The sequence below is a fragment of the Bos mutus genome, chromosome 13, assembly GCF_027580195.1.
Source record: "Bos mutus isolate GX-2022 chromosome 13, NWIPB_WYAK_1.1, whole genome shotgun sequence".
Taxonomy (NCBI): domain Eukaryota; kingdom Metazoa; phylum Chordata; class Mammalia; order Artiodactyla; family Bovidae; genus Bos; species Bos mutus.
Genome location: NC_091629.1, coordinates 64,651,578 through 64,674,709, shown reverse-complemented (window position 1 = coordinate 64,674,709; position 23,132 = coordinate 64,651,578). Strand labels below are relative to the sequence as shown.

Below are 23,132 nucleotides of genomic sequence, written 5' to 3'. Positions count from 1 at the left end.
AAACAAACCCAACAATGACATGCTGGAATTAACAAAGATTTTAAAACAGTCATTATAAATATCATTAATTTGTTCAAATACTTAAAGGAAAATGAAAATATTATAAGGAGACAAGAACATAAAAAAGAATTAATTGAAACTTCTAGAAATGAAAAATATCTAAAATGAACAGTTACATATCAAAAATAACCTCTTAAAGATACAGCAATATAGTGTGCTTCTAAAACAAAGCAAACGGAGTAGAATAGACTAAAAATGAACAGTCTCAGTGAATATGAAGGGATCTTATAATAAATCTAATTGAAATGCAAGGACTGGGAATTCTCTGGTGGTCCAGTGGTTACGACTCTGCACTTTCACTGTCAAGGGCACAGATTCAATTTCTGGTCTGGGAACTAAGATCTAGCAAGCCACATGGCACAGCCAGAAAAAGAGGCACAATTAAAAGGATGGATAAAATATATGCATACAAACACTAACCATAAGAAAGCAGAAGTTATATTAATTTAAGAAGCTATATTAATATCAAGAAAGTAGACTTCAGAACAAGAAATAATTCTGAGGGATAAAGAGGAATATTTCATAATGATAAACAGGTCAATTAATCAAGAAAACAATCATAAAGCATATACACTTAATAAAAGAGCTCTGGATAAAATGAAGCAAAAACTAAAAGGAGTTAATAGACATTCACAGTTGTGCTTGGATATTATAACATTCCCTCAGCAATTGATAGGAAAAAGTCAGTAAGGATACAGAAAAACTGACAATACTATCAACTAACTTGACCCAAATGACATTTATAAATGTCCACTCAACAAAAACAGAATACACATTCTTTCCAACAGGACACAAAGCATTCACTAGACAGAGTGAATTCTGGGCCATAACACAAGTCTCAACCAATTTAAAATAACTAAAATCATATACAGTATGACACCAAAATACAAAATAAAACAGAAATGAGAAATCAGTAACAGAAAGATATCTGAAAAATTCCTAAATATTTGGAAATTTTAGAGCCATTCTTACAAATTAACACATAAGCCAAAGACAAAATCAGAGGGGAAATTAGAAAATACTTTGAGCTGAATGAAAATGAACATAAGACATATGAAAATTTGTGATTTCTAGCTGAAATTTAAGAAAATGTACGACATTCTATATTTGCATTAAAAAAGAAACACAAACTCAAGTCAATCATCTAAAGTCCCAACGCAAGCAGTGTAACAGAGAGTAAATTAAACACAAAGTAGAAAAGAACAAAAAAGATGAGTAGAAATTAGTGAAATAGTACAAATGAATAATAGATAAAATCAATTCCATCTAAACCTGTTTACTTGAAAAAAGCAATAAATTTGGTAAGGCTCTAGCTTTAGTAGTAGAGGAAAAAACAGAAAAGATAAAAATTACTAACATGAGGAATGATAAACAATGGAAATAAGGAAATATGAACAACATTATGTCAATATGCTTGACAAATTAGAGTAAAAGATAAATTTCTTCAAAGACACAAATTTCCAAAATGGAATGAAAAATAAATAGAAAGCCTCAATAGTCTTATAACAGATAAATAAACTCATAATTTAAAAGGCAAGAGTACTGGAGTGGGTTGCCATTTCCTTCTCCAGAGGATCTTCCTGACCCAGGGATCAAACCCAGGTCTCCCACATTGTAGGCAGACACTTTACTCATAATTAAAAACCTTCCCACAAAGAAAACTACAGGTCCAGATGGCTCCACTGATGAAATGCTATTATTTATAGAAGATCTAATACTTGTTCTTCACAGACTTTTAGAGAAAATAAGAGTTTGTGAAGCCAACCGGGTTGGCCAAAAAGTTCATTTGAGTTTTTCCATACCATCTTACAGAAAACCCAAATAAACTTTCAGCCCAATATAAAGCTAGTATTGATATTGCCCTAATATCAAAACCACACAAATATTTTATGAGGAAAGTACAAAAGTCACCTACAAAGATAAATGTAAAAATATTTAATAAAATATTAGCAACTATGATGCAGTTTAACATAAAACTGATTCTATATCATAAAAAAGTCAGATTTACCCTAGGAATGCAATATTGACTTAACATTCAAAAAAGGAGTTGATATGATTGCCATATTAACAGAATAAAAGGGCAAATTATATAATCGTGTTAAATGATGAAAAAAAAGTTTTTGACAAAATTCAAAACCTATTCATTCATAATACAAATTCTTAGAAAATGAAATAAAAGGAAATTTCCTCAACTTAATAAAAGGCATGCTCATACTCAGTCGCTTCAGTCATGTCCGACTCGTTGCGACCCCATGGGCTGTAGCCCGCTAGACTCCTCTGTCCATGGGATTTCCCAGGCAAGAATACTGGAGTGGGCTGCCATTTCCTCCTCCAGGGGATGTTCCCGACACAGAGATCAAACCTGTGTCTCCCGGTTCCCCTCATCAGATCAGATCAGATCAGTCGCTCAGTCATGTCCGACTCTTTGCGGCCCCACGAATTGCAGCACGCCAGGCCTCCCTGTCCATCACCAACTCCAGGAGTTCACTCTGACTCACGTCCATCGAGTCAGTGATGCCATCCAGCCATCTCATCCTCTGTCATCCCCTTCTCCTCTTGCCCCCAATCCCTCCCAGCATCAGAGTATTTCAAATGAGTCAACTCTTCGCATGAGGTGGCCAAAGTACTGGAGTTTCAGCTTTAGCATCAGTCCTTCCAATGAACATCCAGGACTGATCTCCTTTAGGATGGACTGGTTGTACCTCCTTGCAGTCCAAGGGACTTTCAAGAGTCTTCTCAACACCACAGTTCAACAGCATCAATTCTTCAGCGCTCAGCCTTCTTCACAGTCCAACTCTCACATCCATACATGACCACAGGAAAAACCATAGCCTTGACTAGACAGACCTTTGTTGGCAAAGTAATGTCTCTGCTTTTGAATATGCTATCTAGGTTGGTCATAACTTTCCTTCCAAGGAGTAAGCGTCTTTTAATTTCATGGCTGCAGTCACCATCTGTAGTGATTTTGGAGCCCAGAAAAATAAAGTCTGACACTGTTTCCACTGTTTCCCCATCTATTTCCCGGTTCCTCTCACAGAAGCATTTAAATTTTTTTTTTTTTTTTAAAAAGCCAGTTTCTAAAGCTACTGCCATCTCTCTGACCAATTCTTCTCTTGTTTTTGAAATTCTCTCCTACTTTGACACTTAAAACTCCAAGACCTATTTCTCCTCCAACCTCTTTGCCAGTCTTCTTCTCCTTTCTTCACCTGCTTCTAAATATCCATGTTCCTCTAAACATGTAATACATGAAAAATATACAACTAACATCTAAGATGTTAAATGATAAATGACTAAATAATTCTCCCCTAATATCTGGCAGAAGGCAGGAATGTCCAATGTCACACTTTTTATTCAACATTGTAAAGAAGGTCCTAGACAATGCAATAAGACAAGGAAAAAGTCATACTGGCTGGAAGGGAAAAGTATAACTTTTTTTCCTCAGACAATAGAACTGTATATGTTAAAAATCCTAAAAAATCAACATTAAGATTATCAGAACTAATAAGTCAATATAGCAAAGTTACAGGATACCAGGTTAATAAATATTACAAAATATTAACTAAATACTATAAAATATAGCTGATACAAATTAATAAAGACCTAAATAAGTGAAGAGAGATACCATATTCATAAACCGGAAGATTATTTTATGAAGAGATCAGTTCTTCCAAAACCACTCACTGAAATTTCAATCAAAATACCTTTTTTAGGTAGAAATTGGCAAGCTGATTCTGAAATTTATACAGAAATGTAAATCAGAGAGTAGCCAAAATAATCTTAAAAAATAAATTCAGAATTTTGAGAACTTACACTGCCTGAATTTAATACATATTATAAAGATACAATAAACAATAGTGTGTTATTGATATAAGGATAAAAACATAGATACTACTGAAGAGAGAATTCAGAAATTTACTCACACACATATGATCTGCTATTTTTTAACAAAGATGTCAAAGAATTTGTGGAAAGGATAGTCTTTTCAGAAAATGGTGTTAGGATAATTTTATATGCACTTAAAAAAGAAAATTACTCCTACCTGAGACCACACACAAAACGTAACCATTTAAATGGGTCATAAACCTAAATGTAAACGCCAAAGCTATAAAACTAACAGGAAAAAATGGAGTAAACAAAGACTTCACAAGACAGAAAAACTGTCCCATAAAAGAGAAAAAAAAGATAAGTAACTCCTGCACTTCGTGAACACAGTTAAGGAAAGACAAATTACAGAATTGAAGAAAATATTTATGACAAACAATGTGAAACCAGAAAATGTCAACATTTCTTAAAACTAAATGATAATAGCACAAATATCAGTTCAGTTCAGTTCAGTTGCTCAGTCGTGTCCAACCCTTTGCAGCCCTATGGACTGTAGCACGTCAGGCCTCCCTGTCCATCACCAACTCCTGGAGTTTATCCAAACTCATGTCCATTGAGTCGGTGATGCCATCCAACCATCTCATCCTCTGTCATCCCCTTCTCCTCTCACCTTCAATCTTTCCCAGCATCAGGGTCTTTCCTAATGAGTCAGTTCTTTGCATCAGGTGGCCGAAGTATTGGAGTTTCAGCTTCAACATCAGACCTTCCAATGAACACTCAGGGCTGATCTCCTTTAGGATGGACTGGTTGGATCTCCTTGCAGTCCAAGGAACTCTCAAGGGTCTTCTCCAACACCACAACTCAAAAGCGTCAATTCTTTGGCACTCAGCTTTCTTTATAGTTCAACTCTCATATCCATACATGACTACTGGAAAAACCATAGCCTTGACTAGAAGGACCTTTGCTGGCAAAGTAATGTCTCTGCTTTTGAATATGCTGTCTAGGTTGGTCATAGCTTTTCTTCCAAAGAGCAAGCATCTTTTAATTTCATGGCTGCAGTCACCATCTGCAGTGATTTTGGAGCCCCCCAAAATAAAGTCTGACACTGTTTCCACTGTTTCCCCATCTATTTCCCATGAACTGATGGGACCAGATGCCATGATCTTAGTTTTCTGAATGTTGAGCTTTAAGCCAACTTTTTCACTCTCCTCTTTCACTTTCATCAAGAGGCTCTTTAGTTCTTCTTCGCTTTCTGCCATAAGGGTTGTGTCATCTGCATATCTGAGGTTATTGATATTTCTCTCGGCAATCTTGATTCCAGCTTGTGCTTCTTCCAGTCCAGCGTTTCTCATGATGTACTCTGCATATAAGTTAAATAAGCAGGGTGACAATATACAGCCTTGACGTACTCCTTTTCCTATCTGCAACCAGTCTGTTGTTCCATGTCCAGTTCTGTTGCTTGCTGACCTGCATACAAATTTCTCAAGAGGCAAATCAGGTGGTCTGGTATTCCCAACTCTTTCAGAATTTTCCACAGTTTAGGTCCACTGGAGAAGGGAATGGCAAACCACTTCAGTATTCTTGCCTTGAGAACCCCATGAACAGTATGAAAAAGCACAAACATACCAATTAAAAAAAAAAGTAAAAAAGAAATTTCATCAAAGAAGACATAGAAATGGCCAATAAAAAAGTACTCAACATTATTAGTCACCAGGGAAATGCAAATTGAAATCATAATATCACTGTATGCTCACAAGAGAGGCTAAAATTTAAAAGATTGACAATAGCAACTTTTGGTAAAGATGTAAAATAACTGAAACACTTAAACACTGACTGTGTGAGTATAAAATGGTATGAACACTACGTGAAACAGTTGGCATTTTCTCATAAAATTAAAGAAGTCTATCATACACTCCAGCAATTCTACTCCTCGGTATTTACCCACAAGAAAAAAAAAGTCTACACAAAAACTTATACATGGATCTTCACAGCAACCTTTTTATAATAGTCAAAAACTAGAAACAATCTAAATGTCAAACATGTGAACGGATACACATTTTGCAATATGAAATTTCCACAAATACCTGTACATACAGAATATCATGGAATAGTAATGAAGAGGCAACTACTGATTGATACAATGCAAAAAACATTACCCTAAACAAAAGAAGTCACACTCAGAAAAATTACACTCATGATTTTATTTATGGTATACTAGAAATAGAATATTTAATTTGTAATGACTGAAAGCAGATCAGTGGTTGCTAGGGCTGGGTAAGAGACTGACACTTAGGAGCATTTTAGGGTAGCGGATGTTGTGTGAGTGTGTGTGCGCTGTCTTGTCCAAGTCTTGCAACCCCATGGACATTGGTCAAAACTCAAACTATACACAAAGAGTACAGTTTCTTGCATATAAATTACAGTTTCATGAGAAATATGTGTAAAATTTTGCACAACATAAGACTGGGAGAAAAAACACAATTTCATATTACACTGTATTTTGAAAGTAACAATGCATTAAATACTTCTGCTGAGTTCATCACAAGCAAAAAACTATCTTTAACCTTGACAGGCGTCAACAAGAAGAGAGTATCATGGAAACATATACACTGCCATATGTAAAATAGATAGCCAGTGGAATTACAGTATGACTCAAACTCAAACTGGGGCTCTGTGACAACCTAGAGGAGTGGGATGGAGTGAGAGGTGGAAGGGAGATTTAAGAGGGAGAGGACATATGTATACTTATGGCTGATTCATGTTGATGTATTGCAGAAACCAACACAATATTGTAAAGTGATTATTCTTCAATTAAAAATAAAAAAAAAATTTTTTTTTTAGTATTCAGTAAGTATTGGGTTGGCCAAAAAATTCATCCCGGTTTTTGCCTACACCTTTACAGAAAAACCTGAATGAACTTTTTTGGCCAACCCAATAATATAACCAATGATTTTTTTTCATTTTCTCTTTTTTCCCTCCTGCTATATATATATTGTACCTGCTGCTGCTGCTAAGTCGCTTCAGTCGTGTCCAACTCTGTGCGACCCCAGAGACGGCAGCCCACCAGGCTCCCCCATCCTTGGGATTCTCCAGGCAAGAACTCTGGAGTGGGTTGCCATTTCCTTCTCCAATGCATGAAAGTGAAAAGTGAAAGTGAAGTCGCTCAGTCGTGTCTGACTCTTAGCGACCCAATGGACTGCAGCCTACCAGGCTCCTCCGTCCATGGATTTTCCAGGCAAGAGTACTGGAGTGGGGTGCCATTGCCTTCTCCATACTGTACCTGAGTACTGGTTAAAAATTAAGAATTAAGCCAAGTTTAATATCATTATAAAACTAAACATTTAGAAGTAGAGTATATGCTTACTTTTCAATTCTTTCAAGACCAAATTACTGATCTTATCTCTCTAAAGCTAGAAATTTTTAAAAAGGAAAAAGGAAAAAAAATTACATGCTACCTTCTGACAGAGTTAAAAAATATAAATTTAATTCCCTTCTCCTAAACCTTTTCATTTATATATGACTTATCTTCAAATGAAGACACCAAAAATCAGTATCTTGCAGTATTCCTCAATCACATTTTTACTTGCTATATACTTATTAAAAGAATAATAATTGTTACTCACTTCAATTGTCTTGGCCAGTAACTGTGTGTGAGGAAAATTATACTTGTATACTTCATTAGCAACAGTGTTTACATCAACAGCAGCCACCACTTGTGCAGGTATACAGCTTTCTGTAATGATAAACGAAATATCTTAGAATGTCAAGTCCTGAAGATCAATTTGTTCATTATAGAAAAGGGCTAAAATAACAGAATTTTGTAGTACATTTCCTCACTTCCTCAATTATCTAGTCAGATCTCAGGTTGTCAGTCGACAACAAAGCCAGGAAGAACCAGGTGGGAAGTGGAATATTTATGTACCTCTGGTTCATCTCTCTCAACAACATTCTGGTGCCAAAAATAAGACAAATGTTTCATATTTGCTTTCCTTCCTCCATTAAGGTATACATTTATGAGTCAAATGGAAAGTTTTCCTAAATTAAACCAAAAACATAAAAGTGAAAGATATTCTTAAAAGTCAAATGGCTTGGAAATTTAGAAATTAACTACAATTTGTTCCTCATCTTCTAACATTAATACAGTTGTGCTTCCCACTACCACTGGAAATACTTTTAGGTAAGTTTTGGTAAGTTTCAGGTAAATTTTTTTTAATAGCTTTATTAACATGTAACTCACATATCACAGAATTCACTCCTTGAATGCTTTGGTAAGTTTTTAAATGGAATGAAAAATTAATTTGTGTCCAAATATAAAAATTTCACAGACCAAAATTTAAAAATTTTGACAGATCAGGAGAGAACTTAAGAAGAGCAAGAGAAATAATTACAAGTGTATGTCTTCCTTCATTGCTCTGTCTTGCAGCTGAAGAAAGGCGTTTTCATAATGCTTTCAGATTCAGAGAATTTTGGTATAGTCTTAAAATAGCAGTCAAAATTTGTAACTGCTGTTGTATTTTGCAATTACCACCCTCTTTGCACTTCTTTCTCAAAACACATACAAACCCAATTATGTGTAAACCCTGTCCCAAATCAGTAGAAAATGTGAAGAGTTCTTGAAATAAAAGTATTGGAGAGGTCTTAGGAAAATCATCAGAGAAAGTATTACAAAGTTAAATAGTAGCTCCAAATAGCTATTTCTTTAATAACCATTTCTTTTAATAGTTAAATTTGGCAGCCCAAATATCAAAAAATTAAAGAGAAAAACATTAGGATGTGAGGAGCTAGGCCGCATGTCACAAGGACCTGGAAATAAAAACCAGATCACAGAAGATGGGGCAAAGAGGAAGCAAACACACACTCAGAAACAATCACAACACTACACTGAGGCCTAGGAAAGAGGATGCCAGAGAGAAACAAGGGGATAAATGCATCCAAGTAAATATTTACTACACGTCTACTACCAGGCTCAAGAACCTGGGCTAGGACCAACTCTCTCTAGGTACCCTGCTGCCTTGTATATAGGTCACTGGAAGCTTCACGGTCCAGTTAGTAATATCATAGGCAGCTGCCTCTGATTGAGTTTAAATCCAATAATTAATCTGCCTTCGTATAAAGTAAATTTAAGTTCTAAATTATATCTTTGTCAAAGGTATCAGAGAGATCTTGAAACATAAATGAAGAAGGCTTTTAAACAAATAACAAAAATTAGTATGTAAGAATCAATTTGCAAAATCACAAACCTTATAATCAAGGTTAAGAACTAAGCAACTACTAATCATTGTAAGAGAGCTGGGAATTAAGTAAATTTCATTGAACTATTCCACTGTGTTGCTAAACAGGAAGTGTTGTAATTAGCATGATGCCACCTGCTTGCATTTCTATTACATATACAGCAAGCTGGGAATGCCTGGAGTTAGTTGATATGATTTTTCTCTTTTTATAGGCTGATTGAAAACCCACAGTGATGTGCCAAATCTGTACCACAATCAATAATTAATTTTATGTTCTTGTATTATGTGCCCGGAAGACATAAAAACTGACAAAAACTGCCAAAGGCATGTTTTATGTGGTGATACAAAAACTGATGAACCAAAAATTCTTTCTCAGAAAACAATAGATTTTTAAAGTCAATAAACAAATGCACTGTGTGCACATATTTTACTGTAATAAAATTACGATCTACCACATGACCTAGAAAGTTATTTCCATGATGAAAAATAAACATACTAAGATCTTCCTGACACTAATTCACCCTGCCTTTTCAAAACAGAATTGTTTTGAGGTATGAGTGTGTTAAGGAAAAAGTTAAACTACTTAAATAATACTCTTAAAAACCATGCCTTTCAATTCTACCAAAACCTTAAACTGAGCTCCAAAGACAAGTTGTCTTGATATTTCTTACCGTATACTTTAAATCTATAGCCTCCAAAAATCTTTGTTAAGCTACATACACAGATTTTGAAAGTGTTTTAAAAATCCAAACAAATATAATTCAGTAGATTTTGCCCAAGGGAGCCCTATCACTTTAAATGGTCCAAGAGTAGTCATTCTCAGAGGGGAGAGGGTTGGGGAAAAAGAGATCCACAGGATCTGTTGGGAAAGTAGAAGGGAAGGACATGTTTTCAGTATTTTGATCTATTGCTTTACCTGGATTTTATTCATGATATTTCTGGTTTATTATGGATTGCATATTTGTTAATATTAACAGGAAGCATAGATTTTAAAAAAGGTGAGATACTGTATAATTAGATGAACATAGCATAAATTATTTTTGAAAATTGTCAGATTAGATCTACAAGGAAAGGATATTCCTATTTACATGAGCCTTAAAGTAAAAAAAAGGCAGATTTAGTTATGTCAAGAGAGACTTTGAAGTGAAATGTTAGAAATGTCACTGGAATTACATGCATAATTCCTGCTCTTAAATATGTTTCTTAATAAGTGGGCAAAAAACACACATACACACCATGTTTGAATAGTGATTATTTTCCTCCTTTTTCTGATCACACTTTCTGGAAAAGCTGCAAGGAAGAACCTCTGGTTGTTGGGAGTAAAAGGTATAAGCACAACACTCTACCTGCCTTTCCTAACCAAATAAATCAAAAAGTTTAAATTGTTCATACATAGCTAATGTGGGGAAAAATCATTTTAGAATGTAAATATAAAATTAACTGGCCTCCTTTGAAATAAGGAAAGTTGCTTTTTTTCTTCTTTTCCTTATCATTTTTTTCTGAACTGTTTCTCATATAGGTGAGTCATTCTTGAATTACCTCATTATAATCAACCTGAAACATGTAATCAGGTACGCTAACACTGACATCTAGTTGTGAAATAGAAGATCAATTGAATACATCAAATGTCTATTTCTTTTCATTCAAAGTCAAGCTTAATTAAAACTAAAAAGTATTTAGCAAAAACAGACATGCAAGGATTCTGAATTTAAAATGATCGCCAAAGTATATTTCCTACTTCTTTTTAAAGATTCTTACACTTCAAATATAACAATAAGTTGCATTTCTTTACACTAACAATGAAATATCAAAAAAGGAATGCAAAAAAAATTCCTTTAAAAATCATACCAAAAAATTAAATAAAAATTAAATTTGATTAGGAATAAGCCTGATCAAAAACTTATATGCTGAGAACTATAATGAACAAAAAAGAACAGGATTCAAAGAAATAGAAAGATAATCCATGCTCTCATATTGGAAGAATTAGCATCGTGAAAACAGCCATCCTGTCCAAAGCAATCCATTACTCATGACATTTTTCACATAACTAGAACAAATAATCCTAAAATGTATATGGAACCATAGAAGACCCAGAATTGCCAAAGCAATCCTGAGGAAAAAGAACAAAGCAGGTGGCAAAACTCTCCTAGACTATGGATGATACTACAAAGTTACAGTAATCAAAATGCTACTGGCATAAAAACAGATACATGGATAATGGAACAGAGTAAAAGCCCAGATAAACCCACACACCTATGTCAATTAACCTTTGACAAAGGAGTCAAGAATATAGAATATAGAACAGGGAAAAGTCAGCAAATGGTGCTGGGAAAGTTCGATGGCCACATGTAAATCAATAAAGTTAGAACATCCTCACACCATACACAAAAATAAATCCAAAATGGCTTAAAGACTTAAACATAAAGCATGACACTATAAAACTCCTAAAAGAAAACATAGGCAAAACATTCTCTGACATAAATCATACCAATTTTTTTTTAGGTCAGTCTCCCAAGGCAACAGAAATAAAAGCAAAAATAAATAAATGGGACCTAATCAAACTTAGAAGCTTTTGCACAGCAAACGAAACCATAAGCAAAACGAAATCTAAGACAACCTATGGAGTGGGAGAAAATATCTGCAACCAACAAGGGCTTAATTTCTAAAATATACAATCAGCCCATACAACTCAACAACAACAAAAATCAAAAAACCCAACTGAAAAATGGGCAGAACTAAATAGACATTTCTCCAAAGAAAACATTATTGATGTTGTTCAGTCACTAAATCACGTCCAACTCTTTGAAACTCCATGGACTGCAGCACACCAGACTTCCCTGTCCTTCATTACCTCCTGGAGTTTTCTCAAACTCATGTCCATTGAGTCAGAGATGCCATCCAACCATCTCATCCTCTGTCACCCCCTTTTTGTCCTGTCTTCAATCTTTCCCAGCATCAGGGTCTTTTCCAATGGGTCACTTCTAATCAGGTGGCCAAAGTACTGGAGCTTCAGTTTCAGGATCAGTCCTTCCAATGAATATTCAGGGTTGATTTCCTTTAGGATTGACTGGTTTGATCTCCTTGCTGTCCAAGGGACTTGCAAGAGTCTTCTCCAGCACCACAATTTGAAAGCATCAATTTTTTGGTGCTCAGCCTTCTTTATGGTCCAACTCTCACAACCATATATAACTACTGAAAAAACCATTGACTATACTGACCTTTGTCTGCAAGATGATCTGTTTTTTAATATGCTGTCTAGGTTTTCATAGCTTTTCTTCTAAGGAGCAAGCCCCTTTTAATTTCTGGATGCAGTCACCATCCACAGTGATTTTGGAGCCCAAGAAAATAAAATCTGCCACTGTTTCCACTCCTCCCCCCATCTATTTGCCATGAAGAAGACATAAAGATGGCCAACAAGCACATGAAAAGATGCTCAACGCCACTAATTATTAGAGAAATACAAATCAAAACTACAAGGAGGTACCAACCTCACACTGGTCAGAATGGCCATCACAAAGAAGTCTACAAATAACAAATGCTGGAGAAGGTGTAGTGAAAAAGCAACCATCCTACACTGTTGATGGGAATGTAAGCTGGTACATTAACTGTTGAAAGACAGTATGGAGGTTCCTCAAAGCTAAAAATAAGAGTTACCGTAAGATACAGCAATCCCACTCCTGGGCATATATCCACACAAAACTATAATTTAAAAAGATACATGCACCCCTATGTTCATAGCAGCACTACGCACAACAGCCAAGACATGGAAACAACCTAAAGGCCACTGGCAGGTGAATGGATGAAGATGAGGCACATACATACAATGGAATATTACCTAGCCATAAAAAGGAATGAAATAATGCCATGGCCAACAACATACATGGCATAGAGATCATCACACTGAGGCAAATATAAAGTGTATGTGTACACATTAAAAAAAAAAAAAAAAAGCCAGCTGTCAATGGGGCTATATCTTGATGGCAGATGTGTAATTCTGGGGTGATTCTTACCTCTTTCTTAAACTTTCTTGGATTATTTGTGGGATTTTTTTTTTTACAATAATAATGTATTTTATAATCAGTAAAATATTTTATATTTTATAATGGGCTTCCCTTGTTGCTTAATCAGTAAGGAATCTGCCTGCAGTATAGGAGACCCGGGTTTGATCCCTGGGTTGGGAAGATCCTCTGGAGAAGGAAATGGCAACCCATTCCAGTATCCTTGCCTGGAAAATCTCGTGGCCTGGTGGGCTGCAGTCCATGGGGTCACAAAGAGTCAGGCACGACTCAGCGACTAACACTTACTTACTTACTTATCATCAGTAAAAAGCAAACAAAAAATTTTTATCTTGAAAAAAAGAATTCAATACTTCTCTGTTATAACCCTGAAAAACCAAAAGAAAAGTAAATTTCAAGAACAGACAAGAATATATTCTTATACACTAGCTACATCCTCAAAACACACAGAGGCCCTCCCACACACACACACCAGCAAACAGTTGTAACTCAATGCATCATTTTATCCCATCAACACAATAGTCAAAAGAATAAAAAACAACAAGAATTAAACTGAGATAGTTTTTAAAAGATCAACATATGGCACCCAATATAATGAGTTGAAAGCTAACTCTTTAAATATTGTTGTTGTTGTTTAGTTGCTAAGTTGTGTCTGACTCTTTGCGAGCCCATGGACTGTAGCACGCCAGGCTCCTCGGTCCAAGAGATTTCCCAGGAAAGAATACTACAATGGGTTGCCATTCTCTTTTCCAGGGAATCTTCCTGACCCAGAGATGGAACCTGAGTCTCCTGCATTGGCAAGCAGATTCTTTACCACTGAGCCACCTGGGAAGCCCACCTATTTAAACACTTAACAGAATTCAAAGGATAGAAATCTGTCTTCTCCACTTTCCCCATGACATCTAAGACCTTCACCTTAAACTCTTTAAAGGCACAACCATGTTTAAAAACACATTTTATTTAAATAAACACATGTAATGCAGCCTATTACAGATTTAAACAACAAAGACTATTTTACATAAATTTGCTGTGAGTGAATTAACATCTATGAATTGTTCATGTTTTTGGTGATGCTTTCTCATAATTTAAAGATGACAACTTCTGACATGTTCATTCTGACCAAGTCAATGAAGAACTTACAGATGACATAAGCATCAGTACTCTGTATCTAGTTGGTTGTGAGTGGAAAAACAAAGGCTTGTTGTAAAAGTGTAATTATGTTATCAATCATAAAGATCCCCAAGATTAAAACTCCTCTCCTGCCATTCTGAGTCTTTCTTTGCTTTATGGCAGAAAGCGAAGAAGAACTAAAGAGCCTCTTAATGAAAGTGAAAGAGGAGAGTGAAAAATTTGACTTAAAACTCAACATTCAGAAAACTAAGATCATGGCATCTGGTCCCATCAGTTCATGGCAAATAGATGGGAAACAATGGAAATAGTAATAGACTTTATTCTTTTGGGCTCCAAGATCACTGTGGATGGTGACTGCAGCCATGAAATTAAGATGCTTGCTCCTTGGAAGAAAACCTATGACCAACCTAGACAGCATATTAAAAAGCAGAGACATTACTTTGCCAACAAATATCCATCTAATCCAAGTTATGGTTTTTCCAGTAGGAAAAACATCCAGTATGCATATGAGAGTTGGACTCTCAAGAAAGCTGAGCGCCAAAGAATTGATGCTTTTGAATTGTGGTGTTGGAGAAGACTCTTGATATTTCCTTGGACTGCAAGAAGATCCATCCAGTCAATCTTGGGGGAAATCAGTCCTGAATATTCACTGGAAGGACTGATGCTGAGGCTGATGCTTCAATATTTTGGCCACCTGATGCAAAGAAGAGACTCACTAGAAAAGACCCTGATGCTGGGAAAGACTGAAGGAGGGAGGAGAAGGGGACGACAGAGGATGAGCTGGTTGGATGACATCACCGACACGATGGACATGAGTTTGAGTAGGCTGTGGGAGTTGGTAATGGACAGAGAAGCCTGGCGTGCTGCAGTTCATGGGGTTGCAAAGAGTCAGACACGACTGAGCAACTGAACTGAACTGAAATTTTATAACTCTGCACTAGACCAGAAAGCACAGGCTAGTCCTAAGACCTCAGAGGAAAATGCATTCAATTAACTTCATTGCTCATTTTCCTCCTCCGTACTCCTCCTGACTGTACGCAAACCTTTTTCACTAAGCCACATAGTACTCAAAAATATTAGCTACCATTATTTTTTATAATCAAGGCTGTCACAGGCACACCCTAAGAGATCTTTTATTCAAAATGTGTGTATGTGCATACATGTGTGTGCATCTGTTCACATAGTCCAAGAAAAGATTTAGAAAAGGATACCTAGTTGGCTCGTTGCCTGTGTTTGAATTTTAGCTTCACTCTTTCCAACTGTGTGACTTAAACAAACTCTTGAGTGTCTTCACCTATAAAACAGAGATAATAAGGTACCTACATCACAGTTGCCTGAGGATTAAATTACTTAATACCTGTAAGATTCTTACATTTGTGCTCACCATACAGTGGTCACTCAATAAATGTTTGCTATTATCAAAAGTACAAAGACTTTTAAAAATAAGAATATCAAACGTTGAAATATATATATATATATAGGTGTGATAGGAATTTTCACTGCAGATGTGAACATCAATTGAGGATTCAATGTTTTAGGAGTTTGGCCGTATGTATCTAAAGTCTAAAAACTGCTTTGAACTTACCAATTTTATACTGGGGCACATACCCTAAGGTATGGCAGATAGAATAAAGACCCCTCAAAGATGTCCACATCCTAATCTCTGAAGCTTGTGAAATGTTACCTTACATAGCAATGGGGACTTTGCAGATATGACTAAGGATCAAGAGGAGATTATCCTGGGTTATAATGATAGACCCAGTATAATCACAAGAAGGATGAATGACGGTTAGAGTCAGAGAAGAAGATGTGATGAGGGAAGCAGAGGTCAGGGAGAAAGATGTGAAGATGCTACACTTCTGGCTCTGAAGATGGAGGAAGGGGTCACGAGCCAAATGCAGGTGACCTACAAACACTGGAAAAGGCCAGGAAGGAGATTCTCTCCTAGGGCCTCCAGAAGGAACCAGCCCTGGCAACACCTTGATGTTAAGACATCTGACCTCCAGAGTTGTAAGAGAATATATCTGTGTTGCTTTAAGCCATTAAGTTTATGGTCAACTGTTACAGCAGCAACAGGAAACTAGTACTTAAGGCAATAACAGAGATGTAGAGAAGAGACGCATATGATGTATCAATGGCATGTTATTTATAACAGTGAAAATTACAAGCAACCTAATTGTGGAATGGAATGGACATTCCATAAAATGGAATGTCACACAACCATCAAATATCAAAAGTTAACAAAGACATTTACTGGCAAAGAAAAATTCAAGATATTCCATGTGAAAAAAGCTATAATTTATTTTAGTGTTCATGGACCCATGTAGGACACAGATTGAAAAGATAAAATCTAAATCCTCAACAAGGATTAGCCCTACATGAGCATCATATAGAATTTTTAAATTTTCTTCTGCATTTGTCCAGCATGGGTATTTCCTTAGCAGACTATAATCTCTGGAGGAGAGAACAGAGCATGTCTATAGAGTCCCTTGGACTGCAAGGAGATCCAACCAGTCCATCCTAAAGCAGATCAGTCCTGGGTGTTCACTGGAAGAACTGATGTTGAAGCTGAAACTCCAATACTTTAGCCACCTGATGTGCAGAGCTGACTCATATGAAAAGACCCTGATGCTGGGAGGGATTGGGGGCAGGAGGAGAAGGGGACGACAGAGGATAAGATGGTTGGATGGCATCACCGACTCCATGGACATGGGTTTGGGTGGACTCCGGCAGTTGGTGATGGACAGGGAGGCCTGGCGTGCTGCGGTTCATGGGGTCGAAAAGAGTCGGACATGACTGAGCGACTGAACTTAGAAATCAGTCAGCAATTATGTCCTGAATGAATAAGAATGGTCTCAGTATTTCCCAACTTTCAACAAATGTATTACACAGTTAAAAATAAAAAGAGCACTAAATGTAAAAATATTTTTAAAATATTCAACTTCATATGTTATCAAAAAATTAAAATAATCTCACCTAGTAAATTATATAGTCTTAGGTATTATATTGGTATATCTATAGTCACACAAACACTATGAAATTTAAGCTGGTATGTCCTTTAAAAATGAACCTGACAATATCAACAGTCAATAAAACGCTCATGCTGTATAACTTACTCATTCAAATATTTGTTGAGTATCTGCTTTGTGCAAGCACTATTCTTGATGCCAACGATACAACAGTCAACAAGATAAATCTCTACACACACAAAACAAACAAGATTCTGACACAGAAACATCCGCACCTGATGGAGATTCCATTTTAGGAGAGGCAATTAGAAACATAACCAAGTAAAACAGTATGATAGGTAATAGTAAATGCTTATAGTAAAAATCCAGATAAGTCAATGGCACCCCACTCCAGTACTCTTGCCTGGAAAATCCCATGGACAGAGGAGCCTGGTGGGCTGCAGTCCATGGGGTCGCCAAGAGTCGGACACGACTGAGCGACTTCACCTTCACTTTTCACTTTCATGCATTGGAGAAGGAAATGGCAACCCACTCCAGTGTTCTTGCCTGGAGAATCCCAGGGACTGGGGAGCCTGGTGGGCTGCCGTCTCTGGGGTCACACAGAGTCGGACATGACCGAAGCGACTTAGCAGCAGCAGCAGCAGCAGCAGCAGCAGCAGGGTAAAAATCAAACAGAAAGGGGGACAGGGAGGCAGAGCAGAAGGTGCAGTTTTTGATACTGACCAGGGAAGAATGAGAAGATGACATAAGAGTAAACACAGGGACTAAGCACGTGTCTATGTGGGGAGCAGGGTGCCAGGCAGAGGGAACAGCAAGTTCAACAGCACTGAAGTGGTGATGTGCTTGATGTGTGCTGGAGAGCAAGACCCTCAGCCCCACTCCACCCCAGAAGCTAACACTGAAAGCGGGACAATGTGCATGCTTCCTGACTTTTTTCTATGTCCATACTCATCTACATTACACACACATGCAATATTGTACATATGTGCCCAAATATGACAACTAGCATAAAAGCCAGTTGCCCATTTTCCACATAAGACTAGCCAAAATGAGAGGTAAAGCCATTTCCATAATACAGACGATGAAAGGAAATGACTTCATATTATATAATTTATTAATTTAGTTACGTAAACATTTTAAATAACACTTTCTTATTATGTTCATTTAGAAACATTGGTTTGTCCACTCAAATTTCATGAAACAAGATTATTCAATATGCATCTTGAAATCACGGTCTTTACCATCCATGGAGCCACTTTTTAAGTTATCTAACAATTTTCAACAGCACATCAATTTCAAAGTTACTTAAGATCTAGCACTTTTTTTGAGTCCATGCATGATGATGTCACTGGAAATATTATGCCAACCACAACTACCCATTAGCTATTTGTGATCTCCACAAAGTAACCCCATAGTGTATTGCTTTGTAATGCAATTTCTAGAAGGTTTGTTTACAATGATATCTAATACTTATAATTGTAAGGTCATCTTCCCCAAAATTATCTCTAAATCTTTAAATTTGGCTGTAACATTTTTCACCAATTTCAAGTGACCCCAACAAGCATCCTAAATGGGTATTAAGTTTTTTCAAGCTAATGTAACTTTTCCAAGCAGTGTTTTATTACTTTGTTGTTCAAACTAAAATAAGGTAGTTGAAGAATATCAGCACCCTTCATGAGAACTATAATATAAGGCCATATCCTCTTTCCAAAGTATAGTTTTTGGAGGGAAAATGAATATATTACATTGAAGAATTTATGACAAATATGTATTTAAGGGCATATGTATATATGTTTGGGTTTTGGTTTTGATGAAATCACAAGCCCTTTGATGATACAATCATGGGAGAAATGCAAAAGACAACCTTTTATGAGAAACAGATCTCTGGATTTCAAGCATGCTTCCCTAGCCAAATACTGAAATGCCAACCCACACAAAAAAAAAACAACAAAAAACTGTAACATTATAGATTCACATATTTTTTCTTCAAGCCTGGTCACTGATATTCTGACAAATCAAAATTAACTTAAGGAAATCTCATTGGATGGAGAGTCAAGTAGAGATAAATGATCAGCATTAAGGCAAAATCAACAATTATTTTTAAAACAACTCAGAAAATAATAACAAAAATAAAATGAGGCCACAAAAACAAAATGTCTTCTGAAGAAGCAGAGAAATTAAAAGTACTGTGGAACCTTATTATCATCTAAATTTCAGGGATTTTAGGACAAAATGTAAATAAGGCAAAATTACTTATTTAGTATCTCTTATTTGATCTATTAATATTAAAGTTCAAGTGCTCCTACTAGAACTGTGTATAAATCCTTTGAATTATGGGTTCTTTGTGGACTGATATTGACCTATAATTAAGGAACATGCCATAGTCTATGAGGGTCATGCATGCGCTAAAAGGCTATGATGTTTGTTGCTTAAATGAAGTCTCATTCACTGAGAACAAAGGGATTATTAAATTCACTATTGAGTTTGAACAAAAGTCACTAATAGATGCTGAAAAACTATTATAATTAACTCTCTAATGGAGTAGTTTTACCTTAGTCCAAGAGTTATGCTAGGCTTGTGGTAATTAAAAGTCCCAGAATGAAAAGAACTAGTGAAAAGGTAAGAGCAACTATTGATCCAGGTAAACTAATGGTATTTATAGTATTTTTAAAATCTCAACATACAATCTACTTATTTTCCAAAGATGTGCGTGCATGCTCAGTCACTCAGTCATGTCCAACTGTTTGCAACCCTATGGACTATAGCCCTCCAGGCTCCTTTGTCCATGGGATTTCCCAGGTAAGAATACTAGACTGGGTTGCCATTTCCTCCTCCAAGAAGGATCTCTCTGACTCAGGGATCAAACCTGCATCTCCTGCCATCTAGGAAGATATATATATATATATATATTTATGCTTTTATATTTTGCTTTTAGGGAGGATGAGAGCAGTTTGGCACTATTTCTGAAGATCACGCTTCAGATATACTCCTAGTAATTTCCCAATGGCAAAGCAAAAAGCCAAAATAAATCCTAAGAAGGCTCCAGACACCAAAAAATACCAAATTCTACATGTAATATTAATTTTATACACCTTTATGATAATAATCATTCTGGAGTCACTCACAGATATACTCTCATATATCAACCTCTTCTTTTCAACTTTCCATACAAAGAAATAACATTTCTTGACAGGAATAAAGTTAAACTTCCAATTAATTTTACCATATCTCATGATTATAACAACATATGATTAAAATTCTACACTGAGTTAAAACCAACTTATTCTCAATAGGTGTGATTATTTTGAGAAAAGTTCAAATGTCTTATCATGTGATACAGAGAAAAAACTCTATTATCTATTAAAATTTCACATATACTCACACACATAAAAACTTTTTATGCTTCTATTCAACTGGTCACTCTCCAGCACATACACATACATACACACACACACACACACACACACACACACACAATTTGTTCTATACCCTGCATAACACCTTTTCACATCCTTTAAAATGTTATCCATGGATCAACTTTGGGAAGTGCCGATTTAGCTCATCCAAAAAAAACAAAAAAGAGAGAGAGACCTTCATGATTCAGACTTAATACCTAAGCTTAAATTTGTCACAGTATAATGATATCTACTTTAAGCTATAGAGTTCATGGCAAACGTGACCCTTGTTCACCTATCCATTCCACAAATATGTGTAAGTGATGTTCTAGACAAAATCTATCCTATTATGGAATTATATTCTAGTTGTGGGGGGGTCAACCAACAAATAAGTAAGTATATAAGTATATACTATGCCTAATCATGAACAGTACTATGGTACAAATAAAGGAGAGTAAGCCAGACAGTGTAGAAGAAGAACCTGGTTATATTTGTATGTAGGTTGGTTAGAGGATGTCTCAGTAGCAGCAACCTGAAGAAAATGAGGGAGCAGGTCTGGGACATATCTGAGAAAAGATGCTTCTAGACCAGAAAAGAGAGACAATGCAAAGGTCCAAAGATGGGAACATGCTTGTTTGTCAGAGAAACAGACAGGAGACTGGTGTCATGGACTGTATGTTAATGTTCCCCCCATATCCATATGTTGAAACTTCACGTCCCAGTGTGATGGTGCTAGGAGGTGGGGCTTTGGGGAGGTCATTAGGATGAGAAGTAGGTGAATGAGGGTAGAGCTCTCATGAGTAGGATAAATGCCCTGAAAGTAAGGAGATAGTTTGCTTCCCCTCTCTTCTACCAAGTGACAACATGATGAGCAGGCAACCTGGAAGACGACCCTCACCAGAATTCAACCATGCTATCATGAAGATTTGAACTTCCCAGCCTTCAGAACTGTGAGAGATTAATTTCTATTGCTTATGAGTCTCTGGTACTCTATTGCTGCTGTAGTTAAGTCACTCAGTCATGTCCGAAACTCTGCAACGCCATGGGCTGCAGCACGCCAGGCCTCCCTGTCCTCCACCATCTCCTGGAGTGTGCTCACTCATGTCCATCGAGTCGGTGACGCCACACAACCATCTCATCCTCTGTCGTCCCCTTCTCCTCCTGCCCTCGATCTTTCCCAGCATCAGGGTCTTTTCCAATGAGTCAGCTCTTCGCATCAGGTGGCCAAAGTACTGGAGTTTCAGCTTCAGCATCAGTCCTTCCAATGAATATTCAAACTGATTTCCTTCAGAATGGACTGCTTGGATCTCCTTGCAGTCCAAGGGACTCTCAAGAGTCTTCTCCAACACCACAGTTCAAAAGCATCAATTCTTCGGCACTCAGCTTTCTTCACAGTACAACTCTCACATCCATACACGACTACTGGAAAAACCATAGCCTTGACTAGACGGACCTTTGTTGGCAAAGTAATGTCTCTGCTTTTGAATATGCTATCTAACTTTCCTTCCAAGGAGTAAGCGTCTTTTAATTTCATGGCTGCAGTCACCATATGCAGTGATTTTGGAGCCACAAAAAATAAAGTCTGACACTGTTTCCACTGTTTCCCCATCTATTTCCCATGAACTGATGGGGCCAGATGCCATGATCTTCGTTTTCTGAATGTTGAGCTTTAAGCCAACTTTTTCACTCTCCTCTTTCACTTTCATCAAGAGGCTTTTGAGTTCCTCTTCACTTTCTGCCATAAGGGTGGTGTCATCTGCATATCTGAGGTTACTGATATTTGTCCCAGCAATCTTGATTCCAGCTTGTGCTTCTTCCAGTCCAGCATTTCTCATGATGTTCTCTGCATATAAGTTAAAGCAGGGTGACAATATACAGCCTTGACGTACTCCTTTTCCTATTTGGAACCAGTCTGTTGTTTCATGTCCAGTTCTAACTGTTGCTTCCTGACCTGCACATAAGTTTCTCAAGAGGCAGGTCAGGTGGTCTGGTATTCCCATGTCTTTCAGAATTGTCCACAGTTTATTGTGATCCACAAGTCAAAGGCTTTGGCATAGTCAATAAAGCAGAAATAGATGTTTTTTATGGAACTCCCTTGCTTTTTCCATGATCCAGCGGATGTTGGCAATTTGATCTCTGGTTCCTCTGCCTTTTCAAAAACCAGCTTGAACATCTGGAAGTTCACGGTTCACGTATTGCTGAAGCCTGGCTTGGAGAATTTTGAGCACTGCTTTACTAGCGTGTGAGATGAGTGCAATTGTGCGGTGCATTGTGCCTGAGTGCATTCTTTGGCATTGCCTTTCTTTGGGATTGGAATGAAAACTGACCTTTTCCAGTCCTGTGGCCACTGCTGAGTTTTCCAAATTTGCTGGCATATTGAGTGCAGCATTTTCACAGCATCATCTTTCAAGATTTGGAATAGCGCAACTGGAATTCCATCACCTCCACTAGCTTTGTTCATAGTGATGCTTTGTAAGGCCCACTTGACTTCACATTCCAGGATGTCTG

At 36.8% G+C, this 23,132-nt stretch overlaps 1 protein-coding gene across 4 annotated transcripts in view; it reads right to left on the bottom strand.

Moving 5' to 3' along the window:
- The window catches only part of TRDMT1 (tRNA aspartic acid methyltransferase 1), a 104,338-nt gene that overhangs the window by 38,429 nt on the left and 42,777 nt on the right, over window positions 1–23,132 (bottom strand). For all 4 annotated transcript variants that reach the window (XM_070381902.1, XM_070381900.1, XM_005891916.2 and 1 more), the window contains exon 2: window positions 7,506–7,615. In XM_070381902.1, coding sequence (XP_070238003.1) covers window positions 7,506–7,561 — 56 coding nt within the window. In that variant the 5' untranslated portion in view covers window positions 7,562–7,615. The remainder of the gene's footprint in view (window positions 1–7,505; window positions 7,616–23,132) is intronic.